At 41.7% G+C, this 24,099-nt stretch overlaps 1 protein-coding gene across 1 annotated transcript in view; it reads left to right on the plus strand.

Moving 5' to 3' along the window:
* The window catches only part of FAM124A (family with sequence similarity 124 member A), a 90,597-nt gene that overhangs the window by 36,261 nt on the left and 30,237 nt on the right, over positions 1 to 24,099 (plus strand). Inside the window, exon 3 of the mRNA XM_049778786.1 lies at positions 16,742 to 17,478. Within this exon, the coding sequence (XP_049634743.1) occupies positions 16,742 to 17,478 (737 nt within the window). The remainder of the gene's footprint in view (positions 1 to 16,741; positions 17,479 to 24,099) is intronic.

A 24,099-nucleotide genomic window follows, 5' to 3' on the forward strand; every position in this document is an offset into this window, starting at 1 on the left:
TATTATGCAGCTGTCAGGAGAGATGAAGTCATGAAACTTTCCTATACATGGATGTACATGGAATCTATTATGTGAGTGAAATAAGTCAGAGGGAGAGAGATAGATGCAGAATAGTGTCACTCATCTATGGGTTTTTAAGAAAAATGAAAAGAGATTCTTGCAATAATTCTCAGAGACAAAAGAGAGGATAGCTGGAAGTTCCAGCTCACAATATGAAGCTCAACACAAAGAGTGTGATGAGTGCAGTTAGAGAAATAACTACATTGAGAACTATTATAACAAGTGATGATGAATGAGGGAAGTAGAAAGCTTGTCTCGAGTGCAGGTGGAGGTAGAGTGGGGAGGAGGGAGATTTGGGACCTTGGTGATGGGAATGTTGCACTGGTGAAAGGGGGTGTTCTTTACATGACTGAAACCCAACTGCAATCATGTTTGTAACCAAGGTGTTTAAATAAAGATATTAATAAAAATTATTTATTAATAAAAAGTGCCCTGGTCTCAGAATGAGCTCGGGAATATGAATCGTGCTTCCAAGTCACCTGACATTGTTTCTGTAAAAGACTGAGAAAGCAGTGAAATAACTACAGTTAAAAATAAGTCACCCTTGTTATATAAGTTTGAGAGGATCAGAAAAATTCTGTGTTCTTCTCCTTTTTCCAGGAAAATGTGGGTTTTGTCTGAGTTGATCCTGAATACATCAAAAACACTGTTTGCAGATGGCTCAAAGAGCTAGAGACCAAGTTTGCATGTGTGAACACTAGATTTGACCTTTAGCACTACATGGGCCCCTAAGCTCTCCCAGATATAATTCTTCCACCCAAAAAAAAAAAAAAAATATATAATATATATATATAATATATATATATATATAATATATATATATATATATATATATATATATACTAGTTTTGGATTCATCATTTAATTCTCTATTTCAGTTGTGTGACTCAGGCTAAGAAAGACCATATTACTGGATGTAAATTGATTCTTTATGTTAAAACTCAACATGTCACTAGATACCTGCTATGCTGAGCCCTGAAGCTAATTTTTGATGTCACTTTGGGACTGGTAGCAGAATCACCCATGTCCCTTTCACAGCCAAAAGTTGTAGCCTGCTCAAAGGCCTTGCTGAGTTCATGAAATCACAAAGAATTGAGATGTCTGAATTTTTACTTCAGTTTTTAAATTAATTTTCTTTTTTTTTTTTTTTTTTTTTTTTTTTTTTTTAATTTTTTTTTTTATTTAAACACCTTGATTACATACATGATTGTGTTTGGGTTTCAGTCATAAAAGGAACACCACCCATCACCAGTGCAACATTCCCATCACCCAAGTCCCAAATCACCCTCCTCCCCACCCAACCCCCGCCTGTACCCTAAACAGGCTCTACATTTCCCTCATACATTCTCAATATTAGGACAGTTCAAAATGTAGTTATTTCTCTAACTAAACTCATCACTCTTTGTGGTGAGCTTCCTGAGGTGAGCTGGAACTTCCAGCTCTTTTCTCTTTTGTGTCTGAAAATTATTATTACAAGGGTGTCTTTCATTTTTCTTAAAACCCATAGATGAGTGAGACCATTCTGCGTTTTTCTCTCTCTCTCTGACTTATTTCACTCAGCATAATAGATTCCATGTACATCCATGTATAGGAAAATTTCATGACTTCATCTCTCCTGACAGCTGCATAATATTCCATTGTGTATATGTACCACAGTTTCTTTAGCCATTCATCTGTTGAAGGGCATCTTGGTTGTTTCCAGAGTCTTGCTATGGTAAATAGAGCTGCAATGAATATAGGTGTAAGGAAGGGGTTTTTGTATTGTATTTTTGTGTTCCTAGGGTATATTCCTAGGAGTGGTATAGCTGGATCGTATGGGAGCTCGATTTCCAGTTTTTGGAGGAATCTCCATATCGCTTTCCATAAAGGTTGAACTAGACAGCATTCCCACCAGCAGTGGATAAGAGTTCCTTTCTCTCCACATCCCCGCCAACACTGTTTATTCTCATTCTTTGTGATGTGTGCCATTCTCTGGGGTGTGAGGTGGTATCTCATCGTTGTTTTGATTTGCATCTCCCTGATGATTAGTGATGTGGAACATTTTTTCATGTGTCTTTTGGCCATGTGTATTTCTTCTTTGTCAAAGTGTCTGTTCATTTCTTCTCCCCATTTTTTGATGGGGTTAGATGTTTTTTTCTTGTAAAGTTCTTTCAGTGCCTTGTATATTTTGGAGATTAGCCCCTTATCTGATGGGTATTGGGTGAATAGTTTCTCCCACTCAGTGGGTGGCTCTTGTATCCTGGGCACTATTTCCTTTGAGGTGCAGAAGCTTCTCAGCTTAATATATTCCCATCTGTTAATCTCTGCTTTCACTTGCTTGGAGAGTGCAGTTTCCTCCTTGAAGATGCCTGTAATGTCCTGTAGTGTTTTGCCTATGTGCTGTTCTATATATCTTATGGTTTTGGGGCTGATATCGAGGTCTTTAATCCATTTGGATTTTACCTTTGTACATGATGTTAGCTGGGGGTCTAAGTTTAATTTTTTGCAAGTGGCTATCCAATTGTGCCAACACCACTTGTTGAAGAGGCTTTCCCTGCTCCATTTAGGATTTCCTGCTCCTTTATCAAAAATTAGATGGTTGTATCTCTGGGGAACATTTTCTGAGTATTCAAGCCTATTCCACTGATCTGAGGACCTATCCTTATTCCAATACCATGCTGTTTTGATAACTGTTGCTTTGTAGTACAGTTTAAAGTTGGGAAAAGTAATTCCTCCCATATTCTTTTTCCCAATGATTGCTTTAGCTATTCGAGGGTGTTTATTGTTCCAAATGAATTTCAAAAGTGTCTGATCCACTTCTTTGAAGAATGTCATGGGTATCTTTAGAGGGATGGCATTAAATCTGTATAATGCCTTGGGGAGTATTGACATTTTGATGATGTTAATCCTGCCAATCCATGAGCAGGGTATGTGTTTCCATTTCCGTGTGTCCTCTCTTATTTCTTGGAGCAGAGTTTTATAGTTTTCTTTGTATAGGTCCTTCACATATTTAGTCAAGTTGATTCCAAGATATTTGAGTTTGTGTGGTACTATTGTGAATGGGGTTGTTTTCTTAATGTCCATTTCTTCTTTATTACTGTTGGTGTATAGAAAGGCCATTGATTTTTGTGTGTTAATTTTGTAGCCTGCCACCTTGCTATATGAGTCTATTGTTTCTAGAAGCTTTTTGATAGAGTCTTTAGGGTTTTCTAAGTAGAGTATCATGTCATCTGCAAACAGTGAGAGCTTGACTTCTTCCTTTCCTATCTGGATTCCCTTGATATCCTTTTCTTGCCTAATCGCTATAGCAAGTACTTCCAGTGCTATGTTGAATAGGAGTGGTGAGAGAGGACAGCCTTGTCTTGTGCCAGAATTTAGAGGGAAGGCTTTCAGTTTTTCTCCATTGAGGATAATATTTGCCACTGGCTTGTGGTAGATGGCCTTCACTATATTGAGAAAGGTTCCCTCCATTCCCATCTTGCTGAGAGTTTTGATCAAGAATGGGTGTTGGACCTTATCAAATGCTTTCTCTGCATCTATTGATATGATCATGTGGTTTTTATTTTTCTTGTTATTGATGTTGTGTATTATGTTGATAGATTTACGGATGTTAAACCAGCCTTGCATTCCTGGGATGAAACCTACTTGATCGTAGTGGATGATCTTCTTAATGAGGCATTGAATCCTATTTGCCAGGATTTTGTTGAGGATCTTTGCATCTGCATTCATCAGTGATATTGGTCTGTAATTTTCTTTTTTGGTAGCGTCTCTGTCTGGTTTAGGTATCAAGGTGATGTTGGCTTCATAAAAGCTATTTGGAAGTGTTTCTGTTTGTTCAATTTCATGAAAGAGTCTTGCCAAGATTGGCAGTAGTTCCTCTTGGAAAGTTTGATAGAATTCATTAGTGAATCCATCTGGACCTGGGCTTTTGTTTTTCGGCAGACATTTGATTACTGTTTTAATTTCATCAATGGTGATGGGGGTGTTTAGATATGCTACATCCTCTTCCTTCAACCGTGGAAGATTATAAGAGTCCAAGAATTTATCCATTTCTTCCAGGTTCTCATTTTTAGTGGCGTAGAGTTTTTCAAAGTAGTTTCTGATTACCCTTTGAATCTCTGTCATATCAGTAGTGATCTCTCCTTTTTCATTCCTGATACGAGTTATCAAGTTTCTCTCTCTCTCTTTCTTTGTTAGGTTTGCCAGTGTCTATCAATCTTGTTTATTTTTTCAAAGAACCAACTTCTGCTTTCGTTGATCTTTCGGATTGTTTTTTGAGTTTCCACTTCGTTGATTTCTGCTCTCAGCTTTGTTATTTCCTTCTGTCTTCCTGTTCTTGGGTCCTTTTGTTGAGCATTTTCTAGTTCTATTAGCTGTGTCATTAAGCTACTCAGGTAAGCTCCTTCTTCCTTCCTGATGTGTGCTTGCAAAGCTATAAATTTTCCTCTCAGTACTGCTTTTGCTGTGTCCCATAAGTTCTGAGAGTTTGTGTCTTTATTGTCATTTGTTTCCAGGAACCTTTTTATTTCCTCCTTGATTTCATCTCGGACCCACTGGTTATTGAGCATGAGGCTGTTTAACTTCCAGGTGTTAAAGTGTTTCTTCTGAGTCCCTTTGGAGTTCACAAATAATTTCAGAGCCTTGTGGTCAGCGAAGGTAGTCTGCAAAATTTCTATCCTCTTGATCTTATGGAGGTATGTTTTATGTGCCAGCATGTAGTCTATCCTGGAGAATGTACCATGTACATTGGAGAAGAATGTGTATCCAGGTTTCTGGGGATGGAGTGTCCTATATATATCCACTAGGCCTCTTTCTTCCATTTCTCTCCTCAGGTCTAGTATATTCTTGTTGGGTTTCAGTCTGGTTGACCTGTCCAGTGTTGACAAAGCCGTGTTTAGGTCCCCCACAATTATTGTGTTGTTGTTGATATTATTTTTCAGATTTGTCAGCAGTTGTATTAAATATTTTGCTGGCCCCTCATTCGGTGCATATATGTTTAGGAGAGTGAATTCTTCCTGCTCTACGTACCCCTTGATTAATATAAAATGTCCGTCTTTGTCCCTTACAACCTTCCTGAGTATAAAGTTTGCATTATCTGATATTAGTATGGCCACTCCAGCTTTTTTATGGGTGTTGTTTGCTTGGATAACTTTTCTCCAGCCTTTTATTTTGAGTCTATGTTTGTTCTGACTATTCAGGTGCGTTTCTTGTAGGCAGCAGAAGGTTGGATTGAGTTTTTTGATCCATTTAGCCACTCTGTGTCTCTTAACTGGTGCATTTAGTCCATTGACGTTGAGAGAAAGAATTGTCCTGGGATTTAACGCCATCTTTATTTCAAAATTTGGTGTGTCTTTTGGGTAGTCTTGTCTTAGATTAGGTCTTTCAGTTTTTCTCTTAAGACTGGTTTTGTGTCTGTGAAGTTTCTGAGCTGTTTTTTGTCTGTGAAACCATGTATTCTTCCATCAAACCGGAAAGTGAGTTTTGCTGGGTATAGTATTCTGGGTGAGGCATTCATTTCATTCAGTCTTGTCACAATATCCCACCACTGCTTTCTGGCATTGAGCGTTTCTGGTGACAGGTCTGCTGTAAATCTCAGGGAAGCTTGCTTGAACATGATTTCCCCTTTTGATCTTGCTGTTTTCAGAATTCTGTCTCTATCTGTGGGATTTGTCATTGTGACTAGGATGTGTCTTGGGGTGGTTTTTCTGGGGTCTCTTTTGGTTGGTACTCTTCGGCATGCAGGATTTGATCACATATATTCTTTAGCTCTGGAAGTTTCTCTTTAATGATGTTCTTGACCATTGATTCTTCCTGGAAATTTTCTTCCTGGGTCTCTGGGACTCCAATGATTCTTAAGTTGTTTCTGTTGATCTTATCATAGACTTCTATTTTCGTCTGTTCCCATTCTTTGACTAATTTTTCCATTGTCTGCTCATTTGCTTTAAGTTTTTTGTCCAATCTCTCCTGCTGTATGGAATTGTTATGTATCTCATCTTCCACAGCACCAAGTCTATTCTCAGCTTCTGATACCCTGTCCCAGAGCTTATCCATTTTGTCATTCACTTCGTTTACTGAGTTTTTCAGGCCTGTTAGTTGACATGTTATTTCAGTTTGGAGTTTTGTCATTTCTGCCTTCATATTTTCTTGGTTCTTATTAGTGTTCTGTTCAACTCGATCCATGGTTTCTTGGAGTCTGTTGAGCACCTTCCATATTGCTAGTCTAAAGTCCTTATCTGAGAGGTTGATTAGTTGTTCAGTCATTATCTGGTCCTCAGAATTGTCATCTTCATTCTCTATGTCTGATGCTGGCCTGCGCTGTTTCTCCATTGTCACATTTGTATTGTGGGTTTTTCTACGTGTTGTAGTGGTATTCATTGTCTATATGATGTAGGCAGCACACTCCTGACTCCTCCCTTTCTGGATGGGCTGACTTGCCTCTAAGGGAGGGGAGTCCTCCGTGGATGAAGCCTCACACTGGGTCAAATCTTAGGCCCGAGCATGTAACAGAGAAGACAGTCCAGAGAGAAATGTTTGCTTCTGTGATATAGCGCCGTTCTTAGTGTGATTTTTCCTTCTTGTTGCAATGGAGTTCTTTCCTTAGAAAGAGTGCACGGCCGCGTAGCGAAGCGGAGCGGCCGTGCTCCTCTGAGCCTCTTTTTGCCCCACTCGCAAGTTTCACGCAAGAGGACAGTAGACAGACATAGACAGGTCACACTCACAGTCTTTCACAGCTGAGCCCCACTGGGCCGGTGTACTTTCGCGGATTTTCCCCGCCTGGTGTCACACACAGGGAGCCAGCTTTTGCAAAGGATAGCCGGTTTTATGCTCTGAAGTCCCTCCCTGAAAATGGCGTCTGGGCGAGCGAGGTTTCTGGAGGCTCTTTTTGCCCCACTCGCAAGAGTTTCACGCAAGAGGACAGTAGACAGACATAGACAGGTCACACTCACAGTCTTTCACAGCTGAGCCCCACTGGGCCGGTGTACTTTCGCGGATTTTCCCCGCCTGGTGTCACACACAGGGAGCCAGCTTTTGCAAAGGATAGCCGGTTTTTATGCTCTGAAGTCCCTCCTCAAAATGGCGTCTGGGCGAGCGAGGTTTCTGGAGGCTCTTTTTGCCCCACTCAAGAGTTTCACGCAAGAGGACAGTAGACAGACATAGACAGGTCACACTCACAGTCTTTCACAGCTGAGCCCCACTGGGCCGGTGTACTTTCGCGGATTTTCCCCCTGGTGTCACACACAGGGAGCCAGCTTTTGCAAAGGATAGCCGGTTTTTATGCTCTGAAGTCCCTCCCTGAAAATGGCATCTGGCGAGCGAGGTTTCTGGAGGCTCTTTTTGCCCACTCGCAAGAGTTTCACGCAAGAGGACAGTAGACAGACATAGACAGGTCACACTCACAGTCTTTCACAGCTGAGCCCCACTGGGCCGGTGTACTTTCGCGGATTTTCCCCGCCTGGTGTCACACACACAGGGAGCCAGCTTTTGCAAAGGATAGCCGGTTTTTATGCTCTGAAGTCCCTCCCTGAAAATGGCGTCTGGCGAGCGAGGTTTCTGGAGGCTCTTTTTGCCCACTCGCAAGAGTTTCACGCAAGAGGACAGTAGACAGACATAGACAGGTCACACTCACAGTCTTTCACAGCTGAGCCCCACTGGGCCGGTGTACTTTCGCGGATTTTCCCCGCCTGGTGTCACACACAGGGAGCCAGCTTTTGCAAAGGATAGCCGGTTTTTATGCTCTGAAGTCCCTCACTTAAATTAATTTTCTAATAAAGAGATTGATTCATGTTTTTAATTTTCCAGTTAGTTCAGTGGTCGAAGTTTTTTTATTTAAAAAAAAATACTGGGGAAAAAAAGGGAGAAATGAAGGCTGAAGGCAGGTTATTCATTACAGTCTGGATGAATAGCTTCTCCCAGGAAGGAATTTAAAGGCCTTTTCTGAGAGCATTTATTTCATTGCATTCTGAAAAGACCATGTACTTAATGGGTCTGGGATGTGGGGGGTTGGGGGGAATGGCCCCTGTGGCAATACACAATACAGTGGGTTTAGTGTTCCTTCCCCCTGCCTTCTCACCTCACTTTTCTTCACAGCATCAGCTTATATCCTGAGTATGTCTTTGTTGCAGACCTCACTCATTGTCTCCCTGTTTTATGCCTCATGATTATGTGGCTCTGGCTCACAGACCAAGTATTCAAGTCCCAAATGCAAATAAGATGTTTATTCAACCTCTAACACATTCATGCAGCCTTAGACTGTAAGGTTAGAGGGTTTCAAGCTAAGCTCAAATTCCCTAAAGCAGTAACTAGAAATGTCTTCATGTCCTCGTTCAAATCCTTTTGTGTGTGTGTGTGTGTGTGTGTGTGTGTGTGTGTGTGTGTGTGTGTGTGTGGTTTTTGGGTCACACCCGGTAGTGCTCAGGGATTACTCCTGGCTCCAGGCTCAGAAATCGCTCCTGGCAGGCACGGGGGACCATATGGGACGCCGGGATTTGAACAGATGACCTCTTGCATGAAAGGCAAACGCCTTACCTCCATGCTATCTCTCCGGCCCCTCATTCAAATCCTTTTAACTTCCTGGGGACAGATGGGGCTCTGAGCTGATTGTGATGCTTTTGGTGCAAGGATGCAGCCAGATGGGTTTTGCAGTTGATGATATATAGTTATGGCTGCTGCCTTGGAAACCTCTTATTATACCCACAATTGAACATGCATTTGTTCAGTAAGGTCTCTCTGGTACTAAGCGTCTGACTTCATCTTACATATTTATTGTCTTACCCACCTCAATCATCGCAAATATAAATTTCATGAAGGCAAAGATTCTATTTACTACTATATCCTGCAATGCCCAGCATGTAGTATGTGCTAATAAACATTTCTTGATGAATAAATTATTGCAACTGAGTTGAAAACCATTGAAGATATATTTGTGTAAAATGACAGTGATGGAATCTTTACCAAAGATTTCCAGAAGTCTCTGAGCTTATCATAACCTAAGACTTGATCAGACATTCACTTTGGAATGAGAGGTAAGAAGCACCTGCTATTGGACAGGAAGTGCTTTGAGGATGCATTAGTCTGTTAGTATGGGAAGGAGGGTCAGTATGGCAGAACATTATTATACAAGACAGTGCAGTTGAGGCTGGAGGGAAGCCCTGGGTGCAGAGAATGGCAATAAGGGAACACATACTTCCGGCATTAAAAGCCAAGTGGAATGTGTTAGCATTGAGATGTCTATCACAGGCAAGTGACTTCCAGTTCTCATCTTCTCTTCCACCATACTCAGATACCTGCAGGTCAAGGATTACCAGAAACTGCCCAACTGATGCATAGTACAGTTACAGTAGAATCTCCTCCCAAGCTGTCTGGACAAACTAAGGCACAGTTTAGAGTCCATCTTCAAAGACTGAGGTGTGGGGCAGGAAAACAACTAGATTATAAGGATGATGGACTTGAATAGCAAAAAACAATATTAATGGGGAGCATATTTAGGTCTCAGGGGAGTTCTGCTCTTATGTTTTAGTAGGGTCACACCTGACGGTGCTTAGTGTGTGGCACCTGGAAGAGCCACTCTTGGTAGCATTTGGTGGAGTAGGCAGTGTGGGCCATCAATTCCAGAGCTCCCACAGCAAAGCATGGACAGCTCTTTGAGCTGTCTTTGTGGCCTTGTGGGTCCTGCTATTGTTTAGTTGAATGATCTATGATAAGTCAATATTTCTCCTGCAACAGTGGAGCTAGTGGTTTTATTCTAAATATTAAATGAGAAGTTTCTTCTCCCTGAGAAGTGATGTGTGAAATGGCAAATACTACATTAGTGTTATATCTATTTTTTACCATTAAACATCAGAGACCAAAAACAAAAAGGAGAGTAAAAAGCTGGGGGGGGGGGGTTGGTGGTGATGAATAAATACTTGGTTCTTCATGAAAACCCTGAACTAGTGCCACTTTCGTGTCATTTTTGTTGTTGTTTTTGCTATCAGAGGAAGACCTAACATCTTCCTTTTCTATTTGGGAAGCACAAACTAACAGGAAAGCTTTGTAACAACCCCGGGCCCCCATACCATACCTTGTGGGTCCGCGTCCCCGCTGACAGAGCAGGTGTGCCTCTGCAGAGCCGGGTAATAGATATGATAAAGGCAGAGCAGGCCCACAGCGAGCCATGGCGCTTCTCCCGGGAGAAGAGGCTTTTCATGACAATGAATTATTCACCTTTCCTCTCCTTCCTTCAAACACCTGCTTTCCTCTCAAGCCCCACCAGGGCAGACTTTCTCTGGGATGTGTGTAACCCTAGCACCTGATGACAGTCTGGCACTGTTTTCTCTCTGAGCTGTTTTCTAAACTAGAATGTGCCAGAGCCTTCTCGTGCTCCCCTCACTATTTTCAGCAGGATTTGAGCCCCTTCCACCTCCCTGGCTCACATAATGCACATGTGGGAATGGGACTTAATCCTCCTTCGCTGTGGGCTCTTGCTCTCTCTCAAGCCACCCCCCATGTACTGATGATGCCTTGCAACCTAGCCCCCTGCTCCCAGTAGCCCTTTTGCAAAGCTGTAAACAGTTACTCACCATACAGTCTTCAGTGTGGCCTTTGTTTGCTGCTCCCAGGAACCCTTTGTGTGGCTCATAGAGACAGCCTAGCTGACTCTACAGTCCCCTGACAACGTTGCTGTGGAGGCCCAGAGCTTCCTTCTCCAGGACTCTCACACACATCTTTGAGCTTTGTTGTGTTCCACTTTTATTTCATGATTGTTTGCATTTCTGTGCTGGTGTCCACTGGCTGGCAGGCCCAGTCTGGTTAGCCTCAAGGGCAGTGCTGAAATGGAAAGACCTGGTCATGTGCCAACAAGGAGGCAGGATTTTTCCTGTTTTTTTTTTTGTTTGTTTATTATTATTTTGTAATAGTTAAGGACTGGAAGTGGTTCACACCTGGCTGTGCTCAAAGCTTATTCCTACCTCTGTGCTTAGAGCTTATTTCTAGCACTGCTCAGGAGACTATTTGCAGTCTGAGGAATAGAACAAGTCAGCAACTTCTTAATAACGCATTTTAATTTAGGTGCCATGCTTTATAATACTGTTAGTAGTAGGATTTCAAGCATGCAATGCTCCAACTCCACAACTATCACTGGAATGCCTCCACCACTATTTCAAGTTGCCCTCCCCCCAACTAAATTCTGTAGATTGACATTCAGAATTTATTGCCAGTCTGCTATCCCCTTACTATGTTTTTCTCTTCTTCTTCTTCTTCTTCTTCTTCTTCTTCTTCTTCTTCTTCTCTTCTTCTTCTTCTTCTTCTTCTTCTTCTTCTTCCTTCTTCTTCCTTCTTCTTCTTTCTCCTCCTCCTCCTCCTCCTCCTCCTCCTCCTTCTTCTTCTTCTTCTTCTTCTTCTTCTTCTTCTTCTTCTTCTTCTTCTTCTTCTTCTTCTTCTTCTCCTTCCTTCTTCTTCTTCTTCTTCTTCTTCTCCTTCCTTCTTCTTTCTCCTTCCTTCTTTCATTTTCTTTCTTCTTCTTCTTCCTTCTTCTTTCAGGGGGTGAGAGTTTGTTTTTCCCCAGCACCCCCACCAGCATTGGTTGCTTATACCCTCTTTTTTTTTTTTGAGTCACACCGGCAGCGCTCAGGGGTCTCTCCTGGCTCCAGGCTCAGAAATTGCTCCTAGCAGGCTTGGGGGACCATATGAGATGCCAGAATTCGAACCACTGACCTTCTGCATGCAAGGAAAATGCCTTACCTCTGTGCTATCTCTTCAGCCCCTGCTTATACCCTTTTTATTGTGTGCCAGTTCCACTGCTGTGAGCTGATCTCTCATTGTATTTGTTTGAGAGGCCATTTTGATGCTCTTTTTCCCTCAGACAGGAAGAAGGGTGATAAGGAGATGGTCCAAGATACAAAGCTATTGGCTGGTGGTGGAAAAGTTAGCCAGTCAGGAGGAGGTGAGCAGTAGAGGACAAGACGGTAGTGGCAGCCTAAAGTGCAGGAGAGGCTGCTGTGATTCTGTTATGAATATGTGGAGAAAGAAAGGGAATATGCTTTTCTGAAGAATTGAGGGCAGGTGTGTACACAGACACTGACCTTTGACATTGTAGCCAGGGGCTCAACCTCTTACTCACCTTTTAACCTTGGTACATCACTTATCTTCCCTTGACTTTCCTGCTCTCTGAATGGGCCATGCTAAGAGTCCCATTTTGTAGAGTAGCTGTCGAGATTACATTGAGTTCATACAGGTAGAACTTTTTTTTTTATCTAACTAATCATGTGCATGTGCTAGAATGGTCAGGATTTGAGGGAAGAAATTAATATTTATTTTCAGTAATGTTTGATTTGTATATCTATATACCCGGGTTATGTAAAGATTTCTTGGATGAGAAGGGGTTACAAGTGGCTAGTTTAGCAGCCCTGATCTTGGCAAGCTTTCTCTAGAGGCTTGAATTTCTCCAAAACTGATGTGATATCACTTCATCCTATCACAGTAGGATAAGTTATAGATCTCTATTTTGTTGCTATTGGTACTTAAAAAGTGATGAAAACTACAAGATGCAAAGTTCAGTTTCTTCTCCAGGCTCCAGAAGGAACCAGAAGCTATTCTCAAGTCTGTCTAGCCATCACACCCTGAGCCTATATCATCCCATGTTGTATATCTCTATGCCTTTAACTCTGGGGGATAAGTATGTGCATTCTTGTATTTATTTACTTATTTTTGGTTTTTGGGTCACACCCAGAAGTGCTCAGGGGTTACTCCTAGCTTTGTGCTCAGAAATCGCCCCTGGCAGATTCGGGGGATCCATGGGATGCAGGGAATCAAACCATTGTCCATCCTGGGTTGGCCACATGCAAAGCAAATGCTCTACTGCTGTGCTATATCTCTGGCCCAGAATGTGCCAGATTGTTAAAGCAACTTCAGAGTCAGACATGATGACTTCAAGTCTGTTCCCTTGCTTGACTAGAAACTCCCTGAGGACAGCCCTTTGCTTCTCCTCTCAGGACCACACCCAGAGGGTTTACACCTGGTATTTTGCTTAGAGATCACTCCTTGAGTGGCTTGGTAGACCAATAAGTGCAGGGATTTAACCAGGCCTGCCTTGCACAAGGCAAGCACCCCCAGCTATTATACTGTCTCTCTCAGTCCCCCTTTAAAAATTTGTTTTAACATTTTTTTTTGTTTTGTTTTTTGGTTTTGGGCCACACCCGTTTGACGCTCAGGGGTTACTCCTGGCTATGTGCTCAGAAATCGCCCCTGGCTTGGGCGGACCATATGGGACGCCGGGGGATCGAACCGCGGTCCTGATCCTTGGCTAGCGTTTGCAAGGCAGACACCTTACTTCCAGCGCCACCTACCCGGCCCCATTGTTTTAACATTTTAATTGCAGTATTGGGATTTATAATTCTGTTCATTATACTCTCCATACAGTCATCATTCCGATATCATACCCTTACCAGAACACCCATCTCTCTCTACTAATGCTCATGCCCAAGGCATGAAGGGATCACTACTCATGGTGCTTGGGAGACCATATGTAAAACCAGTAATGAATCAGGGTCAGCATCATGCAAAGCACATGCTTTACCTGCTATATTATCTCTCCAGCCACAGAACATTGGTAATTAGCAAAGTCACACATCTCCACTCATTGTGACCAAAACACTATGGAAATAAGAATGTGCCTTTTAAGTGATTGTGTTACCTTCTGCTTACTTTATTAGAGTTAACAAATGATATTTTCACTCATTTGCATTTTCACTACTGGTATTTTAACTGTACTTCTGTGATAATGACACTAATGTTCAGTGAACCAGAGAAGTCTTTCAGTGAGCAGAAAGAGTATGCAAAGAAATTACCATAATAATCTATGATTTCTGAAGTTTTCTTAATCTATCATGTTCAATTTTCACCATTCCAATAATGTGTGTACATGCATATATCAGATAACTACATAAAAATAAGTATCTAATCAAGCAGTATTTTACAATGCTTGGCCATATAGATCCCTATTGACTTCCAGGATACTCCATGAGAGAAAACAGTAGAAACTGAATGGATGAGCCCCCCATGACACATTACCAGGGTGAGGAAGAACTAGAAGGAAATAAGTTTGTAAGGAGCCACAATTGGGAAAAGTTTGAGAAACATTGGTCTAAAGAAAAGTGCTCAACCTAAATTCAACTTATCTACTCAGCAGTTGACTAGCACAATATTTATCTTTCTTCCTGGAAGTCATTTGACCCTCTCAGGTTAACACAGCCAAAGTCAAACTCCTTATCTTTCTCCACAAACCTCCCCTTTCCCCCCATTTCCTGCTTCAGTTAAACATCAAATCAGACCAGTTATTAAAACTGGAAACATCAAGGTACACTCCCATCCTGATTTTCCTTTTCCCTACCTCATAGCCAGTGGACTCCAAGGTCTGTCCATGTGCCTCCTAGATTCTTTTGTAGTTCTACTGACTTTCCCTGCATCTGTAAGTAATGCTGTATAACAGCCACTCCCAAAAGGTGGCTTAAAACTAGATTGTCATTGGATTTGGTGATCTAGACCAGGCTCAGCAAGTAGCTATTACATATCTATTAGTGTCTAATGTTGACTGGGTTCAGCTAGGGCAAATATGCTCCATATATCTTTGGTCCTCTTCTCTGGTATCAGTGATTTTATACAGGTATGTTCTTCTAAAGGAAATGTCAGAAACATGAAAAGGGAAGCTAAATCATGTCACTGCTGTCTGGCAAAGTTCGGTATATGGCCTAATTTAAAGTTAAAGGGTGTGAAATGCAGCTTACCAGTTGGTGGAAGGAACTGCAAAGTCACATGGCAGTGAGGATGGAGACAAGTAGGATAAAGAATGAGAACTAAGAATGCAGTCACCCATATGCCTAGTCTTACTCTTCACTTTTCATCTCATTTATTTTGCCTTTAGTACACCTGACTTGATCCCAGCAACACTTTGTTCAAATTTCTCATTGTCTCTTATTACTACTACTAAATTGAGTAAAAGTCATGTAGAATTTGGCTCCAGTTCATTGTTCCTGCTGCATCTGTTGCCAAGGTTCAGAATTATTCACCACCGCCACCTAAATCTGTTTAGTCTTTTGCTCAGTTATGTACCTTCATAAGCATGTTCCGTCTCCTACAGCAATCTCCCCCACCCTGAAGTTCTCCTGAAATGTCATCCCCATGGTCACCAGTGTACACTGTGCCTCCAGATAGTTTCTCAGAAGTCCTCTAAGAAAAATTTCTACTGCCTTGGCAATGGTACTAAACTGGAATTGGCTCATAATTCTTTTTTTTGGGGGGGGGGGTCACACCCGGCATCACTCAGGGTTTACTTCTGGCTCTAACTCAGAAATCACCCCGGCAGGCACGGGGGACCATATGGGATGCCGGGATTCGAACCACCGTCTTTCTGCATTGAAGGCAAATGCCTTACCTCCATGCTATCTCGCCGGTCCCTGGCTCATATTTCTATTTAACCCAAACAAACTTGGATATTATGGTATTTTGCTCAGCCAGAGAAGGGCAGGAAGTTTAAGTAATTCTACTCACCTTTGTATTTTGTTATCATGGATTTTTTTAAGCAGGTTATCTGATTTAAAAAAGAAAAACACACACTCTCACAAAAACATCATAGGGGCTGGACAATAGCACAGCAGGTAAAGCACTTGCTTTGCACAGGGCCAACCTGGGTTTAATCTCTAACATCTCCTATGGTCCACCAAAACTCACCAGGAGTAATTCCTGCATGCAGAGTCGGGAGCAACCCCTAAGCAAGCTGGGTATGGTCCCAAAACAAAAAATATTTAAAACCAACTTCTTTGAATATTTGGGTTTTAATATGCCAAAATTGTTGACAACTGTTCCACCAAGAGGAAAGTGTTGCCAAATTAATCAGTTTCACACTCAGAATTTGATACTCAGACATTCTGCAAGTCTAGGATTCTGGGAGAGCGTGGACTGAGAGATCCTAGAAAGCAGTCTTATATGGGCAGTAAAGGCCCTATTTAGAATGTTCTACTCCTGATCACAGCGCCAATTAATTCCAGCAGCAAGAACTCTCTGCTTAACCTGGCTCACCTTATGACGTAGTGTTACCCTGTTTTCACCAGGGACATGATCAAAATCAGACCACGAACAATAGGACACTGTTGACAGGACATTCAAAAGCCAGGGCTTGATCTGTCCATTAGAATAAGTCTAGTGCAATTCCATGTATAGGACATGTAGAAAGGTTGCATTAGTGTGGAACACGCATATAGAAAAAGGAGACACTCGGTGGTACAAACTTAATGCCATGATTTCTTCTTGAGTAGGTCTGTGAGCCGCCCCTCCTGGTAGTGGAGACTAGACTTCTTGCTGCCTCCCTCTCCCAGAAGTACTGCATCAGCATTTCCTAACACTGCCCACCTTGGTCCTTTATTTTATGACCTCAGGGTAGGGAAATATTAGTTTTTGCACATGCACTTATTTGGGAAACTGGTATCAATTGTAGAATTATTTGAGTTAGTCATTAAGAAACTTTCCTTGCATCCCATTGATTCCAGTTTGAATCATGACACCATAGAGGGTCCTCTAAGCACACCATTGGGTGTAACCCCCCAAACAAAAAATTACAAAAAAAGGGGGGAGTTAAAAGTTTAGCTTCTCTTCTCAGCAAGGCCTGGTACGCACTAAGAGACACTTGAAGGGCTCAGTCACGAGTGTTTGGTTTTTCTCTTTATGCTTGCAGGCGAAGTTTCCGTGGAAGAAACACAGGACCCTTTTCTGGTCAGCATCCATATCATCGCGGACCCTGGAGCATCTCAGCCGCTGCAGCAGGCCATCGACAAGGTCTTGGCTTGGATCCACCCAGACTTGCAGCTGTTTCGGGTCTCCGAGAGAAGGGCCAACCGGAGGCGACGGAAGGGCCTCAAGGCAGCAGCGCAGCCCGCACTGGCCGTGGTTCTTTTTCTGCAGGAAGAATACGGGGAGGAGCAGATTCTGCAGCTGCATTGCACTCTGCAGAGGCCACCCTGGCGCCACCACCACACAGAGCGTGTCCCTGGCAAGTTCCTGCCCTACCTGCCCTGCAGCCAAGATTTCTTCACGCTGGCCCCGGGGACCCCATTGTGGGCCATACGGCCAGTTCACTATGGCAAGGAAATCGTGCGTTTCACCATCTACTGTCGCCACGACAACTACCCCGACATCCTCAAGTTCTACCAGCTCATCCTCCGGCGCAGCCCCAGCCAGAGGAAGGCCGACTTCTGCATCTTCCCCGTTTTCTCCAACCTGGACGTGGATATCCAGTTTTCCCTGAAAAGGTTACCCCGCGACCAGACTCCAGTCCCCACGGACTCGTCCGTGCTAGAATTCCGGGTCAAGGATATTGGGGAACTTGTGCCTCTCTTGCCCAACCCCTGCAGCCCCATCAGTGAGGGGCGCTGGCAGACAGAGGATCATGATGGGAACAAGATCTTGCTGCAGGTATGGTGGAGAAAGTCTGTCTGTCTGTCTGTCTGTCTGTCCTGGGAAACAGAGACGCAAGATAACTCCCGTTAGCATCTGTTGAGTAAGTTCTGAAAAATAGAGATCAGGGACCCTTCTCTGTCTCTTACACCTAAGTCAGAATGTCCCTAGACATGAAGAGCTCCTTCATTAGTTCTGCTCATTTTCTCACTGTGATTTCCTCCTCAAGCAAAGCACTACCAAGTCCTCTCTGTTTCTTCCTGCTGCTGTGTTTGTGCAAATGGTGTGGCTTCTAGGCTGGGTGAGGGGTAAAGGGTGTTTCCCATGTGCCTCTATCACTGGAACTTGTTATTCATGATTTCTGGATCTACTCCCTAAATCTGGGGGAGTTTTGTTTTGTTTTGTTTTGTTTTAACAATACATTCATTTCCACAAAGGAACTTTACTGGAGGAAAGAACCCCCACCTATGGACACTGTAAAACTATACTAACTTTCAATAGAAAAGACATCTGGTCTCTGCTATCTCTCACCTTCTACAGGGCAGTGTGTTGTTAAAATGTGGGACTTACTTGAAAAATGACTCTCATAAAGATTTATGGAGTAAGTGATTTCAAGAGTGAGCCTCTGGATTCATTCAGCTTGGGAAAGGGTCTGTGAACACATTTTAAGGAAAGAGACACAGGAGAGACTGCCCTTAAGGTTCAGTGGCTTATGTTTTGGCTCAATTACTGGAGCCCTTTTTCCTTCCCAGCCTGCCAGTGTCCCACACTTTGTAGAGATCATTAATTGTATTCTCAAATTCAGAATTCATCGTGTGCACTGAAACTGTCCTTCATCTGATCCCACCCTAATTAATGCTTTCCAAATGCAGTCTTTTTCAGATTACCACATTAATCAGTTCCAGGCCCATTTGGACTTTTTTTTTTTTTTTTTTTTTTTTTTTAACTGCTGCATCCAGTGGTTTAGATTGCACATTTGGCCACCTGAAGAGAGAGAAAGTCAATAGCAAGTTAGAGACCAATGTCTTGGTTATAGGTGCTGCTGTTTCAAAGGAGTTTTTTTTTGGGGGGGGGGTGGGGGGGATAACCACTAAATGTCAGAAAGATCATTTTGCTTTATTTGGTAAATTGGGTCTTAGTATTTGCTCTGCAATCCCTTTTGAAACATGAGGTGCTTTTTCTCATTTCTTTTCTTTTCTTTTGTTTTTGTTTTTTTTTTTTTTTTGGTTTTTGGGTCACACCTGGCAGCGCTCAGGGGTTGTTCCTGGCTCTATGCTCAGAAATCACTCCTGGCAGGCTCGGGGGACCATATGGGATGCCGGATTCAAACCACCATCCTTCTGCATGCAAGGCAAATGTGCTACCTCCATGCTATCTCTCCAGCCCTCTTTTCTCATTTCTTAAAACTACCAATTCTATATGTAAAACATAAAGCAGTTGCATAAGTAAAAGTTAATGAAAGGATTTTGTTGTGATTGTTTCTGAGGGGACTGCTTCCTTTTGCAGCAATTACAATTTGTTTTTCTCTTGAGCCCTAAAATAATGTAAATGAAAGACTAAAGTCTGAATGCTTAGCCTGAATGCCATTCAAAGGAACCATGAAAAAAATATTTCAAAGAAGAGCCACACATTTTAATAGCTATAAAATCTATACAGGTACAGAATTTTGAAGTTAGAGAGCATGGGTGTATAAAAAAAAAGTAAGCAAAAAAGATTGATATCATGGTCTCAGGAATTCTGAACTTTGTTCAAAATAGGAATATACAGAAGAGATAAGTTCATGTGAGTAGTAGAGACTAATATGCCTGGGCAATTGTGAGTTATGGCTGTTTAGACAGGACTTTCTCTTATAAATTTACCATATCTTTCCCTTATAGAAAACAACTCTCTGTTCTAGCTTGAGACATCTAATTGCTCATCAATTTATTTATTTATTTATTTATTTATTTATTTATTTGGTTTTATTTATTATTAAATCACTGTGAATAGAGTTAAAAAGTTGTTGATACTTGAGTTTAGATCTTCAATGTTCCAATATCCTTCCCTTCACCATTATTCATTTCCATCCACCAATTTCCCATTACCCTCTGTCATCCCATACCCACAGCCTTGCCTTATGGCAGACACTTTTCTCTTTCTTTTCTCTTTTTAAGCATTGAGATTTGCAATACTAGTATTGAAGGAGTATCATGTACACCTTTTACCTTTGGACAAGATTTGGGAATTTTAAAGAAGTAATAATTTCTGACTATTATTGTCATAGTGGTCCTTTCTCTGTCTTCACTGCACTTCCCATTCAACATTTCTATTGCTTTTGGGTATTATTCTCATATTATAAGTTTTTTTTAATATCGTTCAGGTATACAACAAAGTCTCCATAATTCTTTTCTGCTAGCAAACATCTGCATCTCCAATTAGATTGTAGCAAACTTTTTATCAAGGCTTCAGGGCATGTCTTTCTCTCTAAATATTTACATTACCCTATTGGGCTCTACATTTAAAACTACTATGGCCTTTGTAGTCCTCTGATAATTAGGTCTTAGAAGGGAGGAAACTTTGGTTGAGATTCAGAGCCAATCCCAAATAAGTTTGATTTTAAAGAAATGACCCGACAACAGTGGGGAAACAGAAGTGAGAGGTATAGCAAACAAAAAGGACTCAGCTGCCAACATCATGAGAGGCTCTTGGAAAGCAGCTCTATCTTATGTCAATTAGTATCCTACAACATGGTATCTTCTTGGGACCATTCATGGGTTGATAGACCTCTGATATCTGTCTCCTTTGAATACAGAAGAGGATATCTTCCTGAAATTGAGAAGTAAAGAACAGAACTAAAACTTAAGGTTGAAATCACACCTATTTCATTTAGCTATTGGCAGTCTGTTTGGTTTCTACAAATTTCCACGAAATTGGGTTTCACAGTCTTTTTTTGTCACATGGCTTGCATATAAATAAGATTTCTAAAAATCTGACTCGCAAAACATTCAAGCAATATGAGTGAAAGCATGATTTGATATTTAAGAGTCTAATATTAAACCATTTGAGGTATATGGGGGAAGTAATAGGGTTAAGTGCACTTTATCAATATATTTTTTTTTACTTTACATTTCTTTTTTTTTTTAATTTTTTTTATTTAAACACCTTGATTACATACATGATTGTGTTTGGGTTTCACTCATGTAAAGAACACCACCCATCACCAGTGCAACATTCCCATCACCAATGTCCCAAATCTCCCTCCTCCCCACCCAATCCCCGCCTGTACTCTAAACAGGCTCTCCATTTCCCTCATACATTCTCATTATTAGGACAGTTCAAAATGTAGTTATTTCTCTAACTAAACTAATCACTCTGTGGTGAGCTTCCTGAGGTGAGCTGGAACTTCCAGCTCTTTTCTCTTTTGTGTCTGAAAATTATTATTGCAAGGGTGTCTTTCATTTTTCTTAAAACCCATAGATGAGTGAGACCATTCTGCGTTTTTCTCTCTCTCGCTCTCTCTCTGACTCATTTCACTCAGCATAATAGATTCCATGTACATCCATGTATAGGAAAATTTCATGACTTCATCTACCCTGACAGCTGCATAATATTCCATTGTGTATATTGTACCACAGTTCTTTAGCCATTCGCTGTTTGAAAGGGCATCTTGGTTGTTTCCAGAGTCTTGCTATGGTAATAGTGCTGCAATGAATATAGGGTATACAGGAAGGGGTTTTGTATTGTATTTTTGTGTTCCTAGGGTATATTCCTAGGAGTGGTTATAGGCTGGATCGTATGGGAGCTCGATTTCCAGTTTTGGAGGAATCTCCATATCGCTTTCCTTAAGGTTAAAGTAGACGGCATTCCCTATCCAGCAGTGGATAAGAGTTCCTTCTCTCCACATCCCCACCAACACTGTTATTCTCATTCTTTGTGATGTGTTGCCATTCTCCTGTGTGTGAGGTGGTATCTCATCGTTGGGTTTGATTTGCACTCTCCCTGATGATTAGTGATGTGGAGCATTTTTCATGTGTCTTTTGGCATTTGTTATTTCTTCTTTGTCAGCGTGTCTGTTCATTTCTTCTCCCCATCTTTTGATTGGATTAGATGTTTTTTTCTTGTAAAGTTTCTGTCATGCCTTGTATATTTTGGAGATTACCCCTTATCTGATGGGTATTTGGTGAATAGTTTATCCCACTCAGTGGGTGGCTCTTGTATCCTGGGCACTATTTCTTTTGAGGTGCAGAAGCTTCTCAGCTTAATATATTTCCATCTGTTAATCTCTGCTTTCACTTGCTGGAGAGTGCAGTTTCCTCCTTGAAAATGCTTGTAATGTCCTGGAGGTGTTTTGCCTATGTGTTGTTCTATTATATCGTATGGTTTGGGGGTCTGATATCGAGGTCTTTAATCCATTTGGATTTTACCTATACATGATGTTAGCTGGGGTCCTAAGTTCAATTTTTTGCAAGTGCTAGCCAGTTGTGCCAACACCACTTGTTGAAGAGGCTTTCCCTGCTCCATTTAGGATTTCCTGCTCCTTTATCAAAAATTAGGTGATTGTATGTCTGATTTGCATTTTCTGAGTATTCAAGCCTATTCCAACTGATCTGAGGAACCTGTCCTTATTCCAATACCATGCTGTTTTGATAACTATTGCTTTGTAGTACAGTTAAAAGTTGGGGAAAGTAATTCCTCCCATATTCTTTTTCCCAATGATTGCTTTAGCTGTTCTAGGATGTTTATTGTTCCAAATGAATTTCAAAAGTGCCTGATCCACTTCTTTGAAGAATGTCATGAGTATCTTTAGAGGGATCGCATTAAATCTGTACAGTGCTTTGGGGAGTATTTCCATTTGATTATGTTAATCCTGCCAATCCATGAGCAGGGTATGCGTTTACCATTTCCATGTGTCCTCTCTACTTCTTGGAGCAGAGTTTTAGAGTTTTCTTGAATAGGTCCTTCACATTTTTAGTCAAGTTGATTCCAAGATATTTGAGTTTGTGTGTCACTATTGTGAATGGGGTTGTTTTCTTTAATGTCCATATTCATCCTTATTACTATTGATGTATAGAAAGGCCATTGATTTTTTGTGTGTTAATTTTGTAGCCTGCCACCATTGGCTATATGAGTCTATTGTTTCTAGAAGCTTTTTAGGGTTTTCTAAGGTAGAGTATCATGTCATCTGCAAACAGTGAGAGCTTGACTTCTTCCTTTCCTATCTGGATTCCCATGATATCTTTTACTTGCCTACATCACTTATAGCAAGTACTTCCAGTGCTATGTTGAATAGGAGTGGTGAGAAAGGACAGCCTTGTCTTGTGCCATGAATTTAGGAGGGAAGGCTTTTAGTTTTTCTCCATTGAGGATAATATTTGCCACTGGCTTGTGGTAGATGGCCTTAACTATATTGAGAAAGGTTCCTTCCATTCCCATCTTGCTGAGAGTTTTGATCAAGAATGGGTGTTGGGGACACCAGGCGGGGAAAATCCGCGAAAGTACACCGGCCCAGTGAGGCTCAGCTGTGAAAGACTGTGAGTGTGACCTGTCTATGTCTGTCTACTGTCCTCTTGCGTGAAACTCTTGCGAGGTGGGGCAAAAAGAGGCTCAGAGGAGCACGGCCGCTCCGCTTCGCTACACGGCCGTGCACTCTTTCTAAGGAAAGAACTCCATTGCAACAAGAAGGAAAAAGCACACTAAGAACAGCGCTATATCACAGAAGCAAACATTTCTCTCTGGACTGTCTTCTCTGTTGCATGCTCGGGCCTAAGATTTGACCCAGTGTGAGGCTTCATCCACGGAGGACTCCCCTCCCTTAGAGGCATAGTCAGCCCATCCAGAAAGGGAGGAGCCAGAGGAGTGTGCTGCCTACATCATATAGACAATGAATACCACTACAACACGTAGAAAAACCCACAATACAAGTGTGACAATGGGGAAACAACGCAGGCCAGCATCAGACATAGAGAATGAAGATGACAATTCTGAGGACCAGATAATGACTGAACAACTAATCAATCTCTCAGATAAGGACTTTAGACTAGCAATATGGAAGGTGCTCAACAGACTCCAAGAAACCATGGATCGAGTTGAACAGAACACTAATAAGAACCAAGAAAATATGAAGGCAGAAATGACAAAACTCCAAACTGAAATAACATGTCAACTAACAGGACTGAAAAAGTCAGTAAACGAAGTGAATGACAAAATGGATAAGCTCTGGGACAGGGTATCAGAAGCTGAGAATAGACTTGGTGCTGTGGAAGATGAGATACATAACAATTCCATACAGCAGGAGAGATTGGACAAAAAACTTAAAGCAAATGAGCAGACAATGGAAAAATTAGTCAAAGAATGGGAACAGAGCGAAAATAGAAGTCTATGATAAGATCAACAGAAACAACTTAAGAATCATTGGAGTCCCAGAGACCCAGGAAGAAAATTTCCAGGAAGAATCAATGGTCAAGAACAGCATTAAAGAGAAACTTCCAGAGCTAAAGAATATATGTGATCAAATCCTGCATGCCCGAAGAGTACCAACCAAAAGAGACCCCAGAAAAACCACCCCAAGACACATCCTAGTCACAATGACAAATCCCACAGATAGAGACAGAATTCTGAAAACATCAAGATCAAAAGGGGAAATCATGTTCAAGCAAGCTT

Source organism: Suncus etruscus, chromosome 8, assembly GCF_024139225.1.
Source record: "Suncus etruscus isolate mSunEtr1 chromosome 8, mSunEtr1.pri.cur, whole genome shotgun sequence".
NCBI lineage: Eukaryota > Metazoa > Chordata > Mammalia > Eulipotyphla > Soricidae > Suncus > Suncus etruscus.